Genomic DNA, 20,507 nt, shown 5'->3' on the forward strand with positions numbered 1-20,507 from the left:
AGACAGGTGGTGGATGCCAGCAAGTGGCACCCTCACCACACACAGGGCACATAGGAGCACATTGTAAATGAATCCATGAATACACAGCTAGGGCATACCTATAAAGCAGGCAGCCCAAAGCTGGACTAACTATAGAAAGACAAACAGTGCTCCTATGCAGTTGATCCAAGACATGGTAAAGTCAGTAGTACATAATAAACATAAACATAGCCCTGAATCAAATGCAGTATACAGATATAACGTACCTATGAGTGTAGTGAGAGCCCAGAGCCCCGACCTATAGGTTTTGGTGTTAATCCTTCTTACCGAAACCTATAGGTCGGGGCTCTGGGCTCTCACTACACTCATAGGTACGTCAGATCTGCATACTGCATTTGATTCAGGGCTATGTTTATGTTTATTATGTACTACTGACTTTACCATGTCTTGGATCAACTGCATAGGAGCACTGTTTGTCTTTCTATAGTTAGTCCAGCTTTGGGCTGCCTGCTCTATAGGTATGCCCTAGCTGTGTATTCATGGATTCATTTACAATGTGCTCCTATGTGCCCTGTGTGTGGTGAGGGCGCCACTTGCTGGCATCCACCACCTGTCTCTGCTTTTTTATGTATTGTCTATTTGCTATTATGCTATTGTATTAATAAAATTCAATCTTTTTGCAACTCAGTCGTTGTACAGATTTCTCTTCTTTTGTTTATGCTTGTAATGTTGCATGGTTACTGATTTTTTGTTACAGCTCAGTTTTTTGTTTTTCGTTTGTTCTCTTGCTTTAGTGCAACTTAGGGGCACAGCTATCCCTTTACTGAGGCTGAACAACTAATTTGCTTCCCTCTGCTTTAAAATGGTGGTAGAAAGGGCCAGGGGGATTAGAGCTGGCGTGTTATACTTACCTTATCTCCTGCCAGAAAACCACAATTTTTTTTGTCAAGAGAGCCAGATTTGATGCACTTTTTTGCCAGGAGATGTAGATTTTGTACAGTAAAATGGTGCATAAATTTCAACACCAAATCTGCATTTTTTGGCAAACAAAATGCAGTTTTCTGCTAGGAGATGCAGGTCTGTGAGCTCATATCATCTCTGTAAACTCAGAGTTCACTGAGGTCACCTGAGGTCAGTTTACCTGTTATCAAAGGTGGGGTATCGTGGGAACCTCCAGATGTGACTGTAAATAAACTGAATGAAGCTGAGTGAAGTCACCGCTCAGTCAATCTCTGCCATGTATTTTATTTCAAATAATAGATTTTTTTTGGTGTTTGTGTTTATTTCTTTTCACTTACACATTAGTATTTGGGGGGTCATATAGGCCCTCCCCATTACTAATCTATGGCTTATTGGCAACTGTGAGCTGTCATTAACCCCTTATTACACCAATTATCTCTGCATCAGGGCAATCGGATTGAGCCGAGTAAAGTTCTGGGATTGCCACTTCTAATGGATGCATCAATTCTGGGTGACTGCAGGCTGCTATTTTTAGGCTTGGAGGCGGGGGGGCACTAACCATGGGCCTCCTCAGCCTGAGAGTATTAGCCCCCAGCTGTTGGCTTTATCATGGCTATCTATCAAATTGGGAGGAATGAACGCTGTTGCACCACTGTGCGCAACCACACTCTTAATCCAGTCAGTAAACACACAGCCTTCTCCAAGAGGGCTGGCTCCCCCTGAGAATGTCTCTCCCTGTGTCAGACCATGTGCTCAAACAAACACTCAGATTATATGCTATGAGCCCTAGACACAGGTTTAGGTATGTGGACACTCCCATCTCCAGCAACATTCAAACCTGCTCTTGTAATGCCTTTAACCAACCTTGTGGCATTACAAGTATCAGAGTAGCCAGTCACTGTTCTACAGGCCAATTTATTTATTTATTTATTTATTTTTACACCATGATAGACACGCACTCAGCGTCTGTGATTACAAGCAGTCAGATACACTGCTGGTGGGTGGGAGAAGCAATGCAATATGTGTGAGGTTAATGAGCGGCCCCTGAAGTAGTGTTACCACTGGTAAATATAACGCAATTGCTTTATTCCTATTTTCTTTTTTTTCTTTCTTTTTTTTCTTTTTTTAATTACCCATGTTGCCTGATCCGGATAGTTACCTGGAGTTCTCTGAGAACTTCGGGCCCAGGATCGGTGCTTGGGTACCAGGTAACCCATGATGATCCGGACTTTTACAATCCGGGTCCACCCATCACTACTCCTGAGGCTTCTTTGTGGAGAATAAAAAAACACTTGTAAAACCCGTAACTTTTTAAGTGCAGAATCAAAGCTTTTTTGTACTATAAAAACCACATTAAAAGCGCTGCTTCACATCTGCACCAAAAGTACCAAATAAGGGGAAAAGACATAACTAATGAAGCAAAAATGGAATAATTAGAAGAGGTTGTTATTGTGTAGTGTTGTGTGTGTTGTTTGGTGTAGATACCTGCAGAAAACAAATACACAGTATTTATACCTTACAGACACAAAAAAGACAGATAGTGAAAGATGAGAAAAGATAAAAATGAGAAGGTCCTGACTTCTACAACCATGAACAAATGAATAAAAAAAATCCCCAGGTCCCCATTAGAGATGAGAAATAGCACAGATGACATTGCACCAGTCCTGGATAATCAAAAGCCGCTCCGAGATTTGCGACCTCCTATCCAACCGCTAGGTACCACTGACCTGGACCAGAGTCCCATATAACAATCATCTCACCTCTCGTCCCAACCATACTGGACAGGCTCAGATTTGGGTCTATACACCATGCAGTCTTGGGCATCTGCTGAATCTCTCTCACTGCCACCCCCCCTCTGACATCTCCTGCCAGGGTAGAAGGAAATGGTAAATGGGTGTGGCTTGTGGTGTGGCTAGGTGGCTTTTTCAAAATGTACCACAAGGCACATTGGGCACCACAAAACTTGTCACTATTTCTGTTCTTCAAAAGTTGGGAGGTATGCAGATGTGCATACACCTTTAACTAGATCAAGCCCGGGCCATTTATCCTCTTTCTTGATGCACGCGTTTTTTGTATATGAAATTTAAAGAGTTGTAAATTAAAGTAATATTTGACATCAGTTTCACGATACATGACATATGTGTATATATATATATATATATATATATATATATATATATATATTGTCACGCTCCCCGGGTCCTCACCCCCGCTCCCCGGCTCACCTGCCACGCTGCCCGCTCCTCAGCCCCCGGATTCCGTCCGTCCCAGGCCCCCTGGTCCCCGATCCCGGCGCCCGACGGCTTCCCAGGACCTGGCCGGCTCCCCTGCGTCCTCCCCTCAGCCTCCTTCCCTGGCTTCTGGCACCCGGGCGGCGCGCATGCGCGTTAGGGCGCGCGCGCGGTCACTGACCCTTTCTTAAAGGGCCAGCGTCCATTAACAGGAAATGAGGTTGAACAGGTACTGGGTATAAAGGGGGTTAGTGTCCAAGGGGGCGGGGCCTGATCTTCGTGTTCCCTGAGCTAGGAGTCAGGTCTCCTGGTGTTTATGTGCCTGTACTCACCTATCTCTCTTTGTAGAGCCGTACCTGCCTCGCCATCCCGTCTGCCGTATCCTGAACCCCGCACACTGTCCGTCTGCCATCTGACAGTCCGTACCATCTCGGATCCCTGCGGTGACCCGTCATCTCGCTCCTGAGGTTCCGGACCCCGCCTGATATCATCTCGGCTTCCGAACCTGAGCTACGTCACCAGGACTACCATCTGTGACACCGTGGTCCCAGGGACTCCTCCGCTGCCTTCACTTGCACGGACTGTTCTACTGCCCATCAGTGCTTCAGCTGCCGGACTCCCTACCACCATCTTAAGAGTTCGGTCCAGTGGATCCACCTCCTGGGTCGGCCCGACCGCCCGGCCGTGACATATATATATATATGTCTGGACACACCTTCTCATTCAAAGAGTTTTCTTTATTTTCAGGACTCTGAAAATTGTAGATTCACATTGAAGGCATCAAAACTATGAATTAAAACTTGTGGAATGAAATACTTAAAAGTATGAAACTGAAAATATGTCTTATATTCTAGGTTCTTCAAAGTAGCCACCTTTTGCTTTCATTACTACTTTGCACACTTTTGCAATTCTCTTGATGGGCTTCTTCCAACAGTCTTAAAGGAGTTCCCAGAGATGCTTAGCACTTGTTGGCCCTTTTGCCTTCACTATGCGGTCCAGCTCACCCCAAACCATTTCGATTGGGTTCAGGTCTGGTGACTGTGGAGACCAGGTCATTTGGCGTAGCACGCAATCACTCTCCTTCTTAGTCAAATAGCCCTTACACAGCCTGGAGGTGTGTTTGGGGTCATTGTCCTGTTGAAAAATAAATGATGGTCCAACTAAATGCAAACCGGATGGAATAGCACGCCGCTGCAAGATGCTGTGGTAGGCATGCTGGTTCAGTATGCCTTCAATTTTGAATAAATCCCCAACAGTGTAACCAGCAAAGCACCCCCACATCATCACACCTTCTCCTCAATGCTTCACGGTGGGAACCAGCCATGTAGAGTCCATCCGTTCACCTTTTCTATAAAGACATGGTGGTTGGATCTTTGGATTAAATTTGGACTCATCAGACCAAAGCACAGATTTCCACTGGTCTAATGTCCATTCCTTGTGTTCTTTAGCCCAAACAAGTCTCTTCTGCTTGTTGCCTGTCCTTAGCAGTGGTTTCCTAGCAGATATTTTAACATGAAGGCCTGCTGCACAAAGTCTCCTCTTAACAGTTGTTCTAGAGATGAGAAGGTGTGCCCAAACTTTTGGTCTGTACTGTAGATATATATATATATATATATATATATATATATATATATCAAAATTAGAGAACAATGTCTGATCACTTGCTTTTTTCAGAAATAATGTGATCTAAAGTGATTAACATCTTAAGTTTTTCTTTTGTAAGGGGTGTACCATGCCACTAGAACAGTGTTTTACAAAAGATCTAAAGTTTATTAACATAAAACCTATATTTTGCCCAAAACGTGATGATCAAATGACTGCAGCACAGAGGAAGATTCTATGTAAATTTTGTGAAGGTAATAACAGTCACCAATCAGTCGGAAGTGTACAGGCCTTTGGTTTGAATGACTTCAGTACATCTGCGGCCACAGGACATCACTAGTCTCTCACACTGCTCTGGTGTGATTTTGGTCCACTCTTCTTCCAATCTCTTCCACACTTCTTTGACTGTGGTGGGTTTCTTGGCCATAACTTTGCCACCAAGGATTTTACAGAGATTTTCTATTGGGCTTAGATCAGGACTCTGGGCTGGCCATTTCATTTTTTCGATGTTTTCTGTTTCAAGGAACTGCTTTATCCGTTTTGCTGTTTGACAGGGGGCATTGTCCTGCATGAAAATTGTTGGCTGATTAAGTGATGAATGAATGAAAGGAACCACATGTTGTTGAAGAAGTTTCTGATACACACTTGCATTCACTCTGCCATGTAGCTGTATGAGAGGTCCAATTCCTGCTGAAGAAAACATTCCTTAAACCATGACACTTCTTCCATTAACTCTCACTGACTTCTTAACACATTTTGGGTTCAGTTTTTCCTCAGTTTGTCAGCAAACATAATGTTTCCCATCAGATTCAAATAAATTAAACTTGATTTCATCACTAAAATGAACTGTGGACCACTTCTCCTCTGTACACACAACATGCTCCTTACCAGAGGTGAGTCTAGTCTTTTGAATCTTTCTGCTGAGATGTTTGGTCACTGCAGAGTGGGCTTTTAGTCTAAATGCTCTTAAACATCGTGACACTGTATAACGAGACCGATCCTTACCCTGTTCAGTGCTGAACTAGTGAGTAATTCCAGCTGCAGTGTTGAAATGATTACCCATGGAGAATCTCCACATTATCCTGTCCTCTTTTACATTTGTTTTTTGAAGGTAACCAGTCTTCATGGGGGACTTGAAAGAGTTTGTGATGTTGTAAAGATGAAATATTCTCAAAATCACAGACTTGGAACAACTAGCTTCTCTTTGCTATGGCTTATAGGGTCACCCCTTTGGCCTTCATCTGGACAACCTGCTGCTGGAGGGTTTCACTCCCTTTGGATGGCACACCATTTTTGCAAACTCAGTGTAAACTGGAAAGTTAGGCTGCCAGTACATAGGGTTTGTCAGATAATTAAAGAAATTAGCACCAGGTGCCAGATTAACACCAATAACAATGTTCTCTAATTTTGATCAGTATTCGTTTTCATTTTTCTCATTTACATTATTATTATTTGCTTTGGAATAAATTCACTTTATGAAATAAAGTTAAAATACTGGTAGATTACTAATGTTAGGATATAATCACATAGGATGACACAATGACCTTGACATTTAGGAAATTGTGTGTTGGTCTATAATTTTGATCTCCTTTGTATATCTATATATTTTAGATTACTTTTTTTGCTTATACATGTCAATATTAGAACTAGAAAGGACCACTGAAACATTTTGAAAAATTTGTTTCCCATTCTATAACAATTATTTTTATGTATCAGACACTGTTTTTTCATGGGTGCTGGGCTAGTTACAGTGATTTTGATTGATTGTGGCATTTTATTTTTTTATTTATTTTTTTTCCTATTTATTCATTCTATTTCATTTACATTGTGCCCTGGATAAGATCATAAAAGACCTTTGAGGGGTTTTAATATTTAAATATTCTTATTTTCCTGATTATATTAGCCCCAGTTGTAAGAGAAATACAGTCTCCAGGCTCCATAGCAGAGTTGTCAGGGTCTCCTGTATTCCAATAACTCCTTATCCATCAATATACTTAGTGATCACATGACTGCTGTGCATGGAGGCCATCAGCCCTTCTTATTGCACTTTATGCTAAGCAATAGAGAATACATAAATGGTAATAAACTGTCTCGGCCTTCTCTATGGGATCAGACCCATGATCGCTTGTAGCTACATTTCTTTGTAGTGATGTTTTAGGATTTCACTGCCTTGAAGGAGCCAGACCGCCAGACATTTAAAGGGAATCTGTCACCAGGTATTTGCCAACTAATCTGAGAACACTAATAACACTAATCTGAGAATGTAGGGGCAGATACCCTGATTCCAGTGATGTGTCACTTACTGAGCTGCTTTGCGTAGTTTGGATAAAATCACTGATTAATCAGCAGTAGATTATCATTACAGGACTACTTGCCGTGCTGCCAGGTAGTCGAGCATATTCATGAGCTCTGTATAACTGCTAGATCTGCAGCAGAGAAAAATATTGATTTTATCAAAATGACAGCAAACAGCTCAGTAAGTGACACATCACTGTAATCATGGTCTCTGTCTCTACATTATGCTGCTCTCAGATGTGGGAGCAAAAACCTGGTGACAGATTCCCTTTAAGTCTATTGAGCAATTATTATCAGGAACTAAAACATTCAAAAAGTTACAGCCATTCTATCATGGATTGTCAAATTAGGTACACCAAATCTCAACAGCTCTAATAATGTATATAGTTTATATTGTGAAATCTGACTCTCCTAGAAGAGGTTTTCCCACTAAATACATTTATGACTTATCTCCGTGACTGTGTTCCCTGATCCTAGATTATAGTTCTTTAACTAAATAGCAAACAGAAAAAAAATAGAGTTTTAACTTTATCAATTTTTTATTGAAGTTTATATTTTCTGTTTATTGTGTAACCTTTTCTTTTGCTATGTAGAACTCTGGACTCGGTGACACAGCTTTGGACGCACTCTGTACACTGGTATGAAATATTTTTCTCCATATTATATTATTTTTGCAATAGTGATCACAATATGTACCCACAAGCAAATCTTTATACAAGAGCGCAGAACAAAATACAAAGATAAAAGCATTATATTGTTAGAAAAATAAAATTCTGAAACAAAATATTATACTTCAATAAATAAGAAATTAAAAAAACAAAAAAATACTGTAATTGGTATAGCCACATTATTTAAATATGTTTTTTAACCCACATGTGTTTCTCTTTTCTGAACGCCAAGAGAGATTTGTTTTTGCCATCTATCTAAAAAGAGAATAAAACCCTGACAAAAAATTGCATTCACCAAAATTGTATCAATAAAAACTGCAGCTCACCTCATTAGGAAACACAAGCAATCGCACAGCTCAATCAATATCTAGTTCAAGGCCAGGCCATTTTCCAAATCATTCCCAAACAGGCACATTTTACAATTTTTTGTACATTAGATTAAGGCTGAGTTCACATGTCCAGTAATCATCCGTTAGAATGGATCCTGTACAGATCGATCAGTTGGCAAAAAGTTCTGCAAACACAAGGTTTTTGTCTATTGCTAAATAACTGGTTGCAGCTTGCTGTCCTAAACTGCATGCAGTCCTTCCCCAGCAAAGTCTATGAGATTTCAGAAAGACTGTGCGCACGTTGCCTCTTTTTTCCTTGCAGTTTTAGTTGCAATGTTAAAAAAAAAAAGCAGGGGCAAAAACGCATTAAAACGCGCTAAAACATGGCAAAAACGTGCCAAAAATGTGGCAAAAACACATGCGTTTTTTTATGTTTTGCAGTAAAAGGTGCATTTTTCACTGGAGAAATAAAACTTCTGTGTACGCACATACCCTTACTGATGGTTACAGAACTTGTGAACTCAGCCTCAGACCCCCTTCACATGTCAGTGATTCTAGTACGTATGTTACTGTTTTTTCATGTACCAGCATCACTGACATATGCAGACCCATTAAAATCAATGGGTCTGCAAACACATCAGTGATTTTTCACTGACCGTGTCTTTGTGCGGCGTACATGCATGTACGCGTGCTCCACACGGAGACAAGTCCATTTTTCTCTAGCATGACGTCCCACGGACCACACTATGGTGTGATCCGTGAAACACGTACCAGAAACAAAGTATCTTTGCAATAAAAAGCTTTTTATACTCACCTTCTCCAGCGACGCTTTTCTCCGGCCTCTGCTCTCTGCTGCTTCCTGCCTGCAGGGCCGGCTCCAGGTTTTTGTGGGCCCCGGGCGGAAGAGTCCCAGTGGGCCCCATCCACACGCAGACACACATACGTATACATACATATACATATTTAACAACAAACTCACAAAAATACATATAGAACTGACACATCTATACAGTCATATACACTGACATACATAGATACACATCATACATGCATACAGACACACACAACACAACTCTGCTAGATACATACAGACACACACAGCTCTGCTGCATACATACACACATAGCTCTGCTATATACATACAGACACAGCGCTGCTACATACATACAGATAGCTCTGCTACATACACACATAGCTCTGCTACATACACACATAGCTCTGCCACATACACACATAGCTCTGCCACATACACACATAGCTCTGCCACATACACACATAGCTCTGCCACATACATACACACATAGCTCTGCCACATACATACACACATAGCTCTGCCACATACATACACACATAGCTCTGCCACATACATACACACATAGCTCTGCTATATACATACACACATAGCTCTGCTACATACACACACACCTAGCTTTGCTACATACACACACACCTAGCTCTGCTACATACATACACACCTAGCTCTGCTACATACATACACACCTAGCTCTGCTACATACATACACACCTAGCTCTGCTACATACATACACACATAGCTCTGCTATATACATACACACATAGCTCTGCTACATACACACATAGCTCTGCTACATACATACACACATAGCTCTGCTACATACATACACACATAGCTCTGCTATATACATACACACATAGCTCTGCTATATACATACACACATAGCTCTGCTATATACATACACACATAGCTCTGCTATATACATGCACACATAGCTCTGCTATATACATACACACATAGCTCTGCCACATACATACACACATAGCTCTGCTATATACATACACACATAGCTCTGCCACATACATACACACATAGCTCTGCCACATACATACACACCTAGCTCTGCTATATACATACACACATAGCTCTGCTATATACATACACACATAGCTCTGCTATATACATACACACCTAGCTCTGCTATATACATACACACATAACTCTGCTACATACACACATAGCTCTGCCACATACATACACACCTAGCTCTGCTATATACATACACACCTAGCTCTGCTATATACATACACACATAGCTCTGCTATATACATACACACATAACTCTGCTACATACACACATAGCTCTGCCACATACATACACACCTAGCTCTGCTATATACATACACACCTAGCTCTGCTATATACATACACACATAGCTCTGCTACATACACACATAGCTCTGCTATATACATACACACCTAGCTCTGCTATATACATACACACATAGCTCTGCTATATACATACACACATAGCTCTGCTACATACATACACACATAGCTCTGCTATATACATACACACATAGCTCTGCTATATACATACACACATAGCTCTGCTACATACACACATAGCTCTGCTATATACATACACACCTAGCTCTGCTATATACATACACACATAGCTCTGCTATATACATACACACATAGCTCTGCTACATACATACACACATAGCTCTGCTATATACATACACACATAGCTCTGCTATATACATACACACATAACTCTGCTACATACACACATAGCTCTGCCACATACATACACACCTAGCTCTGCTATATACATACACACATAGCTCTGCTATATACATACACACATAGCTCTGCTATATACATACACACATAACTCTGCTACATACACACATAGCTCTACCACATACATACACACCTAGCTCTGCTATATACATACACACCTAGCTCTGCTATATACATACACACATAGCTCTGCTACATACACACATAGCTCTGCTATATACATACACACCTAGCTCTGCTATATACATACACACATAGCTCTGCTATATACATACACACATAGCTCTGCTACATACATACACACATAGCTCTGCTATATACATACACACATAGCTCTGCTATATACATACACACATAGCTCTGCTATATACATACACACCTAGCTCTGCTATATACATACACACATAGCTCTGCTACATACACACATAGCTCTGCTATATACATACACACCTAGCTCTGCTATATACATACACACATAGCTCTGCTATATACATACACACCTAGCTCTGCTACATACATACACACATAGCTCTGCTATATACATACACACCTAGCTCTGCTATATACATACACACATAGCTCTGCTATATACATACACACATAACTCTGCTACATACACACATAGCTCTGCCACATACATACACACCTAGCTCTGCTATATACATACACACATAGCTCTGCTATATACATACACACATAGCTCTGCTATATACATACACACATAACTCTGCTACATACACACATAGCTCTGCCACATACATACACACCTAGCTCTGCTATATACATACACACCTAGCTCTGCTATATACATACACACCTAGCTCTGCTATATACATACACACCTAGCTCTGCTATATACATACACACCTAGCTCTGCTATATACATACACACATAGCTCTGCTATATACATACACACCTAGCTCTGCTATATACATACACACCTAGCTCTGCTATATACATACACACCTAGCTCTGCTATATACATACACACATAGCTCTGCCACATACACACATAGCTCTGCTATATACATACACACATAACTCTGCTACATACACACATAGCTCTGCCACATACATACACACCTAGCTCTGCTATATACATACACACATAGCTCTGCTATATACATACACACATAGCTCTGCTATATACATACACACATAGCTCTGCTATATACATACACACATAGCTCTGCTATATACATACACACCTAGCTCTGCTATATACATACACACATAGCTCTGCTATATACATACACACATAGCTCTGCCACATACATACACACCTAGCTCTGCTATATACATACACACATAGCTCTGCTATATACATACACACCTAGCTCTGCTATATACATACACACATAGCTCTGCTATATACACACACACCTAGCTCTGCTATATACATACACACATAGCTCTGCTATATACATACACACATAACTCTGCTACATACACACATAGCTCTGCCACATACATACACACCTAGCTCTGCTATATACATACACACATAGCTCTGCCACATACATACACACCTAGCTTTGCTATATACATACACACATAGCTCTGCTATATACATACACACATAGCTCTGCTATATACATACACACATAACTCTGCTACATACACACATAGCTCTGCCACATACATACACACCTAGCTCTGCTATATACATACACACCTAGCTCTGCTATATACATACACACATAGCTCTGCTATATACATACACACATAGCTCTGCTATATACATACACACATAACTCTGCTACATACACACATAGCTCTGCCACATACATACACACCTAGCTCTGCTATATACATACACACCTAGCTCTGCTATATACATACACACATAGCTCTGCTATATACATACACACATAGCTCTGCTACATACATACACACATAGCTCTGCTACATACACACATAGCTCTGCTATATACATACACACCTAGCTCTGCTATATACATACACACATAGCTCTGCTATATACATACACAAATAACTCTGCTACATACACACATAGCTCTGCCACATACATACACACCTAGCTCTGCTATATACATACACACATAGCTCTGCTATATACATACACACATAACTCTGCTATATACATACACACATAGCTCTGCTATATACATACACACATAGCTCTGCTATATACATACACACATAACTCTGCTACATACACACATAGCTCTGCCACATACATACACACCTAGCTCTGCTATATACATACACACATAGCTCTGCTATATACATACACACATAGCTCTGCTATATACATACACACATAACTCTGCTACATACACACATAGCTCTGCCACATACATACACACCTAGCTCTGCTATATACATACACACCTAGCTCTGCTATATACATACACACATAGCTCTGCTATATACATACACACATAGCTCTGCTATATACATACACACATAACTCTGCTACATACACACATAGCTCTGCCACATACATACACACCTAGCTCTGCTATATACATACACACCTAGCTCTGCTATATACATACACACATAGCTCTGCTATATACATACACACATAGCTCTGCTACATACATACACACATAGCTCTGCTACATACACACATAGCTCTGCTATATACATACACACCTAGCTCTGCTATATACATACACACATAGCTCTGCTATATACATACACAAATAACTCTGCTACATACACACATAGCTCTGCCACATACATACACACCTAGCTCTGCTATATACATACACACATAGCTCTGCTATATACATACACACATAACTCTGCTATATACATACACACATAGCTCTGCTATATACATACACACATAGCTCTGCTATATACATACACACATAACTCTGCTACATACACACATAGCTCTGCCACATACATACACACCTAGCTCTGCTATATACATACACACCTAGCTCTGCTATATACATACACACCTAGCTCTGCTATATACATACACACCTAGCTCTGCTATATACATACACACCTAGCTCTGCTATATACATACACACCTAGCTCTGCTATATACATACACACATAGCTCTGCTATATACATACACACCTAGCTCTGCTATATACATACACACCTAGCTCTGCTATATACATACACACCTAGCTCTGCTATATACATACACACATAGCTCTGCTATATACACACACACCTAGCTCTGCTATATACACACATAGCTCTGCTATATACATACACACATAGCTCTGCTATATACATACACACATAGCTCTGCTATATACATACACACATAGCTCTGCTATATACATACACACATAGCTCTGCTATATACACACACACCTAGCTCTGCTATATACATACACACATAGCTCTGCTATATACATACACACATAACTCTGCTACATACACACATAGCTCTGCCACATACATACACACCTAGCTCTGCTATATACATACACACATAGCTCTGCTATATACATACACACATAGCTCTGCTATATACATACACACATAACTCTGCTACATACACACATAGCTCTGCTACATACACACATAGCTCTGCCACATACATACACACCTAGCTCTGCTATATACATACACACCTAGCTCTGCTATATACATACACACATAGCTCTGCTACATACATACACACATAGCTCTGCCACATACATACACACCTAGCTCTGCTATATACATACACACCTAGCTCTGCTATATACATACACACATAGCTCTGCTATATACATACACACCTAGCTCTGCTACATACACACACACATAGCTCTGCTATATACATACACACATAGCTCTGCCACATACATACACACCTAGCTCTGCTATATACATACACACCTAGCTCTGCTATATACATACACACATAGCTCTGCTATATACATACACACCTAGCTCTGCTATATACATACACACATAGCTCTGCTATATACATACACACATAGCTCTGCTATATACATACACACCTAGCTCTGCTATATACATACACACCTAGCTCTGCTATATACATACACACAACTCTGCTACATACACACATAGCTCTGCTATATACATACACACCTAGCTCTGCTATATACATACACACCTAGCTCTGCTATATACATACACACCTAGCTCTGCTATATACATACACACCTAGCTCTGCTATATACATACACACCTAGCTCTGCTATATACATACACACCTAGCTCTGCTATATACATACACACCTAGCTCTGCTATATACATACACACCTAGCTCTGCTATATACATACACACATAGCTCTGCTATATACATACACACCTAGCTCTGCTATATACATACACACCTAGCTCTGCTATATACATACACACCTAGCTCTGCTATATACATACACACATAGCTCTGCTATATACACACACACCTAGCTCTGCTATATACACACATAGCTCTGCTATATACATACACACATAGCTCTGCTATATACATACACACATAGCTCTGCTATATACATACACACATAGCTCTGCTATATACATACACACATAGCTCTGCTATATACACACACACCTAGCTCTGCTATATACATACACACATAGCTCTGCTATATACATACACACATAACTCTGCTACATACACACATAGCTCTGCCACATACATACACACCTAGCTCTGCTATATACATACACACATAGCTCTGCTATATACATACACACATAGCTCTGCTATATACATACACACATAACTCTGCTACATACACACATAGCTCTGCTACATACACACATAGCTCTGCCACATACATACACACCTAGCTCTGCTATATACATACACACCTAGCTCTGCTATATACATACACACATAGCTCTGCTACATACATACACACATAGCTCTGCCACATACATACACACCTAGCTCTGCTATATACATACACACCTAGCTCTGCTATATACATACACACATAGCTCTGCTATATACATACACACCTAGCTCTGCTACATACACACACACATAGCTCTGCTATATACATACACACATAGCTCTGCCACATACATACACACCTAGCTCTGCTATATACATACACACCTAGCTCTGCTATATACATACACACATAGCTCTGCTATATACATACACACCTAGCTCTGCTATATACATACACACATAGCTCTGCTATATACATACACACATAGCTCTGCTATATACATACACACCTAGCTCTGCTATATACATACACACCTAGCTCTGCTATATACATACACACAACTCTGCTACATACACACATAGCTCTGCTATATACATACACACCTAGCTCTGCTATATACATACACACCTAGCTCTGCTTTATACATACACACCTAGCTCTGCTATATACATACACACCTAGCTCTGCTATATACATACACACATAGCTCTGCTACATACACACATAGCTCTGCCACATACATACACACCTAGCTCTGCTACATACAGACAGAGACAGACACGCGCGGCTCCGGGGGGGCATAAATCGGGGGGTGGGGAGGGCACATACCGCTCAGGTCACGGAGGAGAAGGGGCCCACACAGCGCCGGAGGGACACGCTGTGCTGGGGGTCGCTGGCTGGCACTGCAACTCTCATCTGTGGGACTGAGCAGGATGCCGGTCTGTAGCTCCGCCCACAGATGAAGTTCAAACCAGGAAGTCTGCGCGCCTTAAAGAGACGGCGCCGCAGATTCCTGCCGAGGACTGCGGTCCCCGGAACTCGGCCCGGGGACCGCAGAACTAAGGAGAGTGGGCCCCGGCCAAGGTGCACCAGAGCTGACGAGGCCGAGTGGGCCCCCCCGGCTCTCCAGGGCCCCGGCATTTGCCCGGGTATGCCGGGTGCTGACGCCGGCCCTGCCTGCCTGGCTAATTACTCTCATGAATATGCATTTATGCACTACACAGCTGACCCAGAAGTAGCTGCAGAAGTGATAAAGTGGCTGGACACAGCAGAGCAGGAGATATAGCACCACAGACAGCAGGAGCAGAGACAGGTGAGTTTGAAGTACCTGATCCCGATGTGCTATCACGGATCACGGATCGCACATGGAGAACACACGTGTGCCGTGAATCACGGCACATGGAGGGACATATGCGTTTTTAACACATCAGTGAAAAATGTCTGTGTTTTTCACTGACATGTGAAACAGGCCTAAAAGAGCTGAAAATGTGTTCTATGTTGGATATTCAAATAATTTTTGCATCTCTTTTCCGCAATACATCGGGCTAATTTTTATGTTCTTTTTATACATTTTTTTTTTTTATGATTCAGGCAATATTGATGAGAATAAAAAGGAAATACATGTCTATTTTTCACATTTGTTTTCTCTCCCACAAAGGACCACTAAAAAATATTTTTTTGTTCTCTTTTCTGTAGCTATTATTTTTAATTTTGGACATGTTTTTTTCAGGGAGGGGCTAATAACAGAGTTTTGGTAGAAGCCTTTTTATTATTATTATTATTATTATTATTATTAATATTGTTGCTGATTTTTATTTGTTTGCTTTTTATTTTATTTTCACATATTATTCATCCATAAGCTAATGAAAAACCTTTGGGAGGCATTTCAAAATTGAAATACTTTTTTAAAATCTGATGTTACATATGACTAGGATGGCTAGATAAGCCCCATTTAAATTGGAAATTCAGCCTACTGGCTGCATATTAAAGATCACCTGGTTTCCTAGAACCCAGAAGCTTCTGCTTCCTATCTCGGCGGATGCTGGTAACGAAGGTAAACATCGGGTAACCAAGGTAAGGGCTTCTTGGTTACCCGATGTTTACCGTAGTTACCAGCGTCCGCAGAAGCCGGCTCCTGACCGCCTGAGACAGCCGGTCAATAACGGAGATCACCGTTGCCATAGCAATGCGCTTAGTAGTGGTCACGGGGACGTCCCGCTACCAGCACGCAGTGGCACCGGAATCACGTAATCGTAGCAGCGTTGCTATGGCAACCCGTGCCACCGCTTACAGCCGGGAGCCTGGGGTCACACTCACAGAGTGATTTCTGCACGGAGCACAGCGTCCTTTCTCCCATGCAGTGCTGTCTGATGGAGCAGACAGAGCTGCATGTGTTGAAGGAGAAAGAAGACAGAAGAGCAGGATCGTGGAGGGCTGAGAGGGGGTAATAAAGATGGAGTCTCTAAGTGTGTCTGTGTATTTATTTCTATTAAAGTATTTTTTTTCTGTGTGGTGTTTTTTTAACCCTTTATTGGAGATTCTTAATGGCCGGGTCAAACTTGCCTGACATTAAGAATCTCTGGCTTAATACTAGCTAGTAACACAAAGCCAGTATTAACTCATGATTACCCAACAAGCCACCCGGCTTCAGGGCTGTTGGAAGAGTTGGATACAGCGCCAGATGATGGCGCTTCTATGAGAGCGCCATTTTCTGGGGCGGCTGCAGACTGCAATTCGCAGCAGAGGCGCCCAGAAACCTCAGGCTAACCTGTGCTGCGGATCCAATCCCCAGCTGCCTAGTTGTACCTGGCTGGACACAAAAATGGGGCGAAGCCCACGTTGTTTTTTTTAATTATTTCATAAAATTCATGAATTAAGTAAAAAAAAAAAAGGGCTTCCCTATATTTGTAGTTCCCAGCCGGGTACAAATAGGCAGCTGGGGGTTGGGGGCGGGCAGCCGTACCTGCCTGCTGTACCTGGCTAGCATACAAAAATATGGCGAAGCGCACGTCATTTTTTTTGTAGTTTTTTGGCAAAGTGAAGGTAACACCAAGCAGTGGGGGTTAGCAGCCAGTAGCTGCTTGGATTACCCTTAGCTAGCAATGCAAAAAATGCAGCGGGAGCCCATATATATTTTTTTAAATTATTTATTTAAATAACTAAAAACAAAAAGGGCTTCCCTGTATTTTGATTGCCGGACATGACAGTGCTGTAAAAATAAATCCTTAAAAAAAATGACGTAGCGCTCCGCGGTATTTTTGATTCTCAGTGCAGATAAAGCAGACAGCTATGGGTTGCCACCCCCATCTGCCTGGCGTTACCTTGGCTGGCAATCAAAATACAGGGAAACAGGGCAGCCCATTAATTTTTTCTATTTAAAAAATAGTAAAAAAAAAAAATGACATTGGGTCCCCCCATTTTTGATAGCCAGCTAGGGTAAAGCAGACGGCTGTAGCCTGAAAACCACAGGGGTCACAGGTAACAACACCCCCACCCCAGTGAGGCACGAGCAGCCAACAAGTCCTGACCGCCTCCCTCAGGTTTAGCAAGGCACACCAGGTGGGCGGAGCCAGGCGGATAGGCACGCCTTCCGAGGAGTCTTTTGGCCTGAGGCAGGGAAAGGACAAGTGAGTCGAGTGGGGAGAGGAATAGTGAGAGGAGTAAAAGTGGCGAGCTGAGAGTCAGGGGCCTAGGACGGAGCCTAGGACCCCTAGGAACGGTCAGGCAGGCAGACGGTGTTGGCCGTCTGCAGGAGTCCGGTCAGGGACTGAACTGCGGAACCGTAGGGATCAAAAAGAGGGTGGTGACCCTTCGGACCCGAACCGGGGAGCTAACAAGTCAACTGGAGCACCAGGCAGAGTACTCAGACCCCGTTCTAGCCCAGAAGCAACCGGGCTCAGACAAATCTACTGATTGCGGTCTGGACCTCAGGGGTTCATTCCCACCCAAAGTCCCGATAGACGGCAACAGCCCACCGATTCCGGATCAGAGCCAACGCCAAGGGCCAGAGATCCAAAGGGCCAGTGCCTGCGGGCAAGAGGGCTCTCCGGTATCCAAAAGCCGGGGAGCGGACTACCGTTGCTGAAGCATAGGAGTCACTATTGCAAATTTAAAGGTGCAGGAGAAAGGCAACATCACCAACCTCACTGGGGACACACGCAGCCGGCTGCGGGCACCGATCTACACCGAACTTGGTTTACCATTGACTCTGTGTGGTTTAATCGTTAGTGCACCAGTGCCATCAGGCACCGCGCTGCAAGCGAGCCCCTGCGTCCTGCACCCCCCGCTCCTTCCACCTGGCCCCGGGACCAACAAACCCCCTACCAGGGGTCAACACCTAGCTGCGACTCACCACCGATCCCGGATGAGCCCCCGCACCCTCACCCCAGCGGTGGTGCCCAACACCTCACCACGACCCATGGGTGCCGTCACGAACTGTTACTTGTCACTGCGGCTCCGGCCGTGAAACCGGTCCACCCCAAACCAAACAACCAAACCCCCCCTTTCCAGAGCGACAAGGCCCCAGGTCCGGAGGTGCTCGAACCACTGACAACCCGAGCCCAGTTCCGAGCGGCTCGGCTGAGAGCAGCCGAGCCCCCAGGGCGGTACAGATCCATAGCTTCAACCTACATGAGGCGGTCACATGTTCACTCCAGTGCCATTTTCTACTGCTTTTCACAGCGTAGAGCGCGCTGGTGATTTTCTTGTGCGTGTACACTTCATCACGTCACCGCTACACATCACCGCTAGTCACAGTCTCGGGTCGGAAGCGAGAGGTGATGTGACAAACAGCGGCCATGGAGGACAGTGACAGCGCTGAGGTCGGGAGGGCGGGACTTCATCACCGCAGGTAAGCCGAACGGGGCCATGTGTGCCGAGTGTGAGGTGGGCGGAGCCTAGCGGGGCCATGTGTGCAGAGTGCCAGGTGGGCGGAGCCTAGCGGGGCCATGTGTGCAGAGTGCCAGGTGGGCGGAGCCTAGCGGGGTAATGTGTGCAGAGTGCCAGTTAGGCGGAGCCTAGCGTGGTAATGTGTTCAGAGTGCCAGTAGGGCGGAGCCTAGCAGGACCATGTGTGCAGAGTGCCAGGTGGGCGGAGCCTAGCGGGACCATGTGTGCAGAGTGTCAGGTGGGCGGAGCCTAGCGGGGTAATGTGTGCAGAGTGCCAGGTGGGTGGAGCCTAGCGGGACCATGTGTGCAGAGTGCCAGGTGGGTGGAGCCTAGCGGGATAATGCGTGCA

The 20,507-nt window shown here is 43.0% G+C and overlaps 1 protein-coding gene across 1 annotated transcript in view; it reads left to right on the plus strand.

Moving 5' to 3' along the window:
- The window catches only part of LOC142302343 (ranaspumin-like), a 190,348-nt gene that overhangs the window by 33,947 nt on the left and 135,894 nt on the right, over positions 1 to 20,507 (plus strand). Inside the window, exon 5 of the mRNA XM_075343404.1 lies at positions 7,661 to 7,705. Coding sequence (XP_075199519.1) covers positions 7,661 to 7,705 — 45 coding nt within the window. The remainder of the gene's footprint in view (positions 1 to 7,660; positions 7,706 to 20,507) is intronic.

This window comes from Anomaloglossus baeobatrachus, chromosome 4, assembly GCF_048569485.1.
Source record: "Anomaloglossus baeobatrachus isolate aAnoBae1 chromosome 4, aAnoBae1.hap1, whole genome shotgun sequence".
In the NCBI taxonomy this organism is placed as follows: Eukaryota; Metazoa; Chordata; class Amphibia; order Anura; family Aromobatidae; genus Anomaloglossus; species Anomaloglossus baeobatrachus.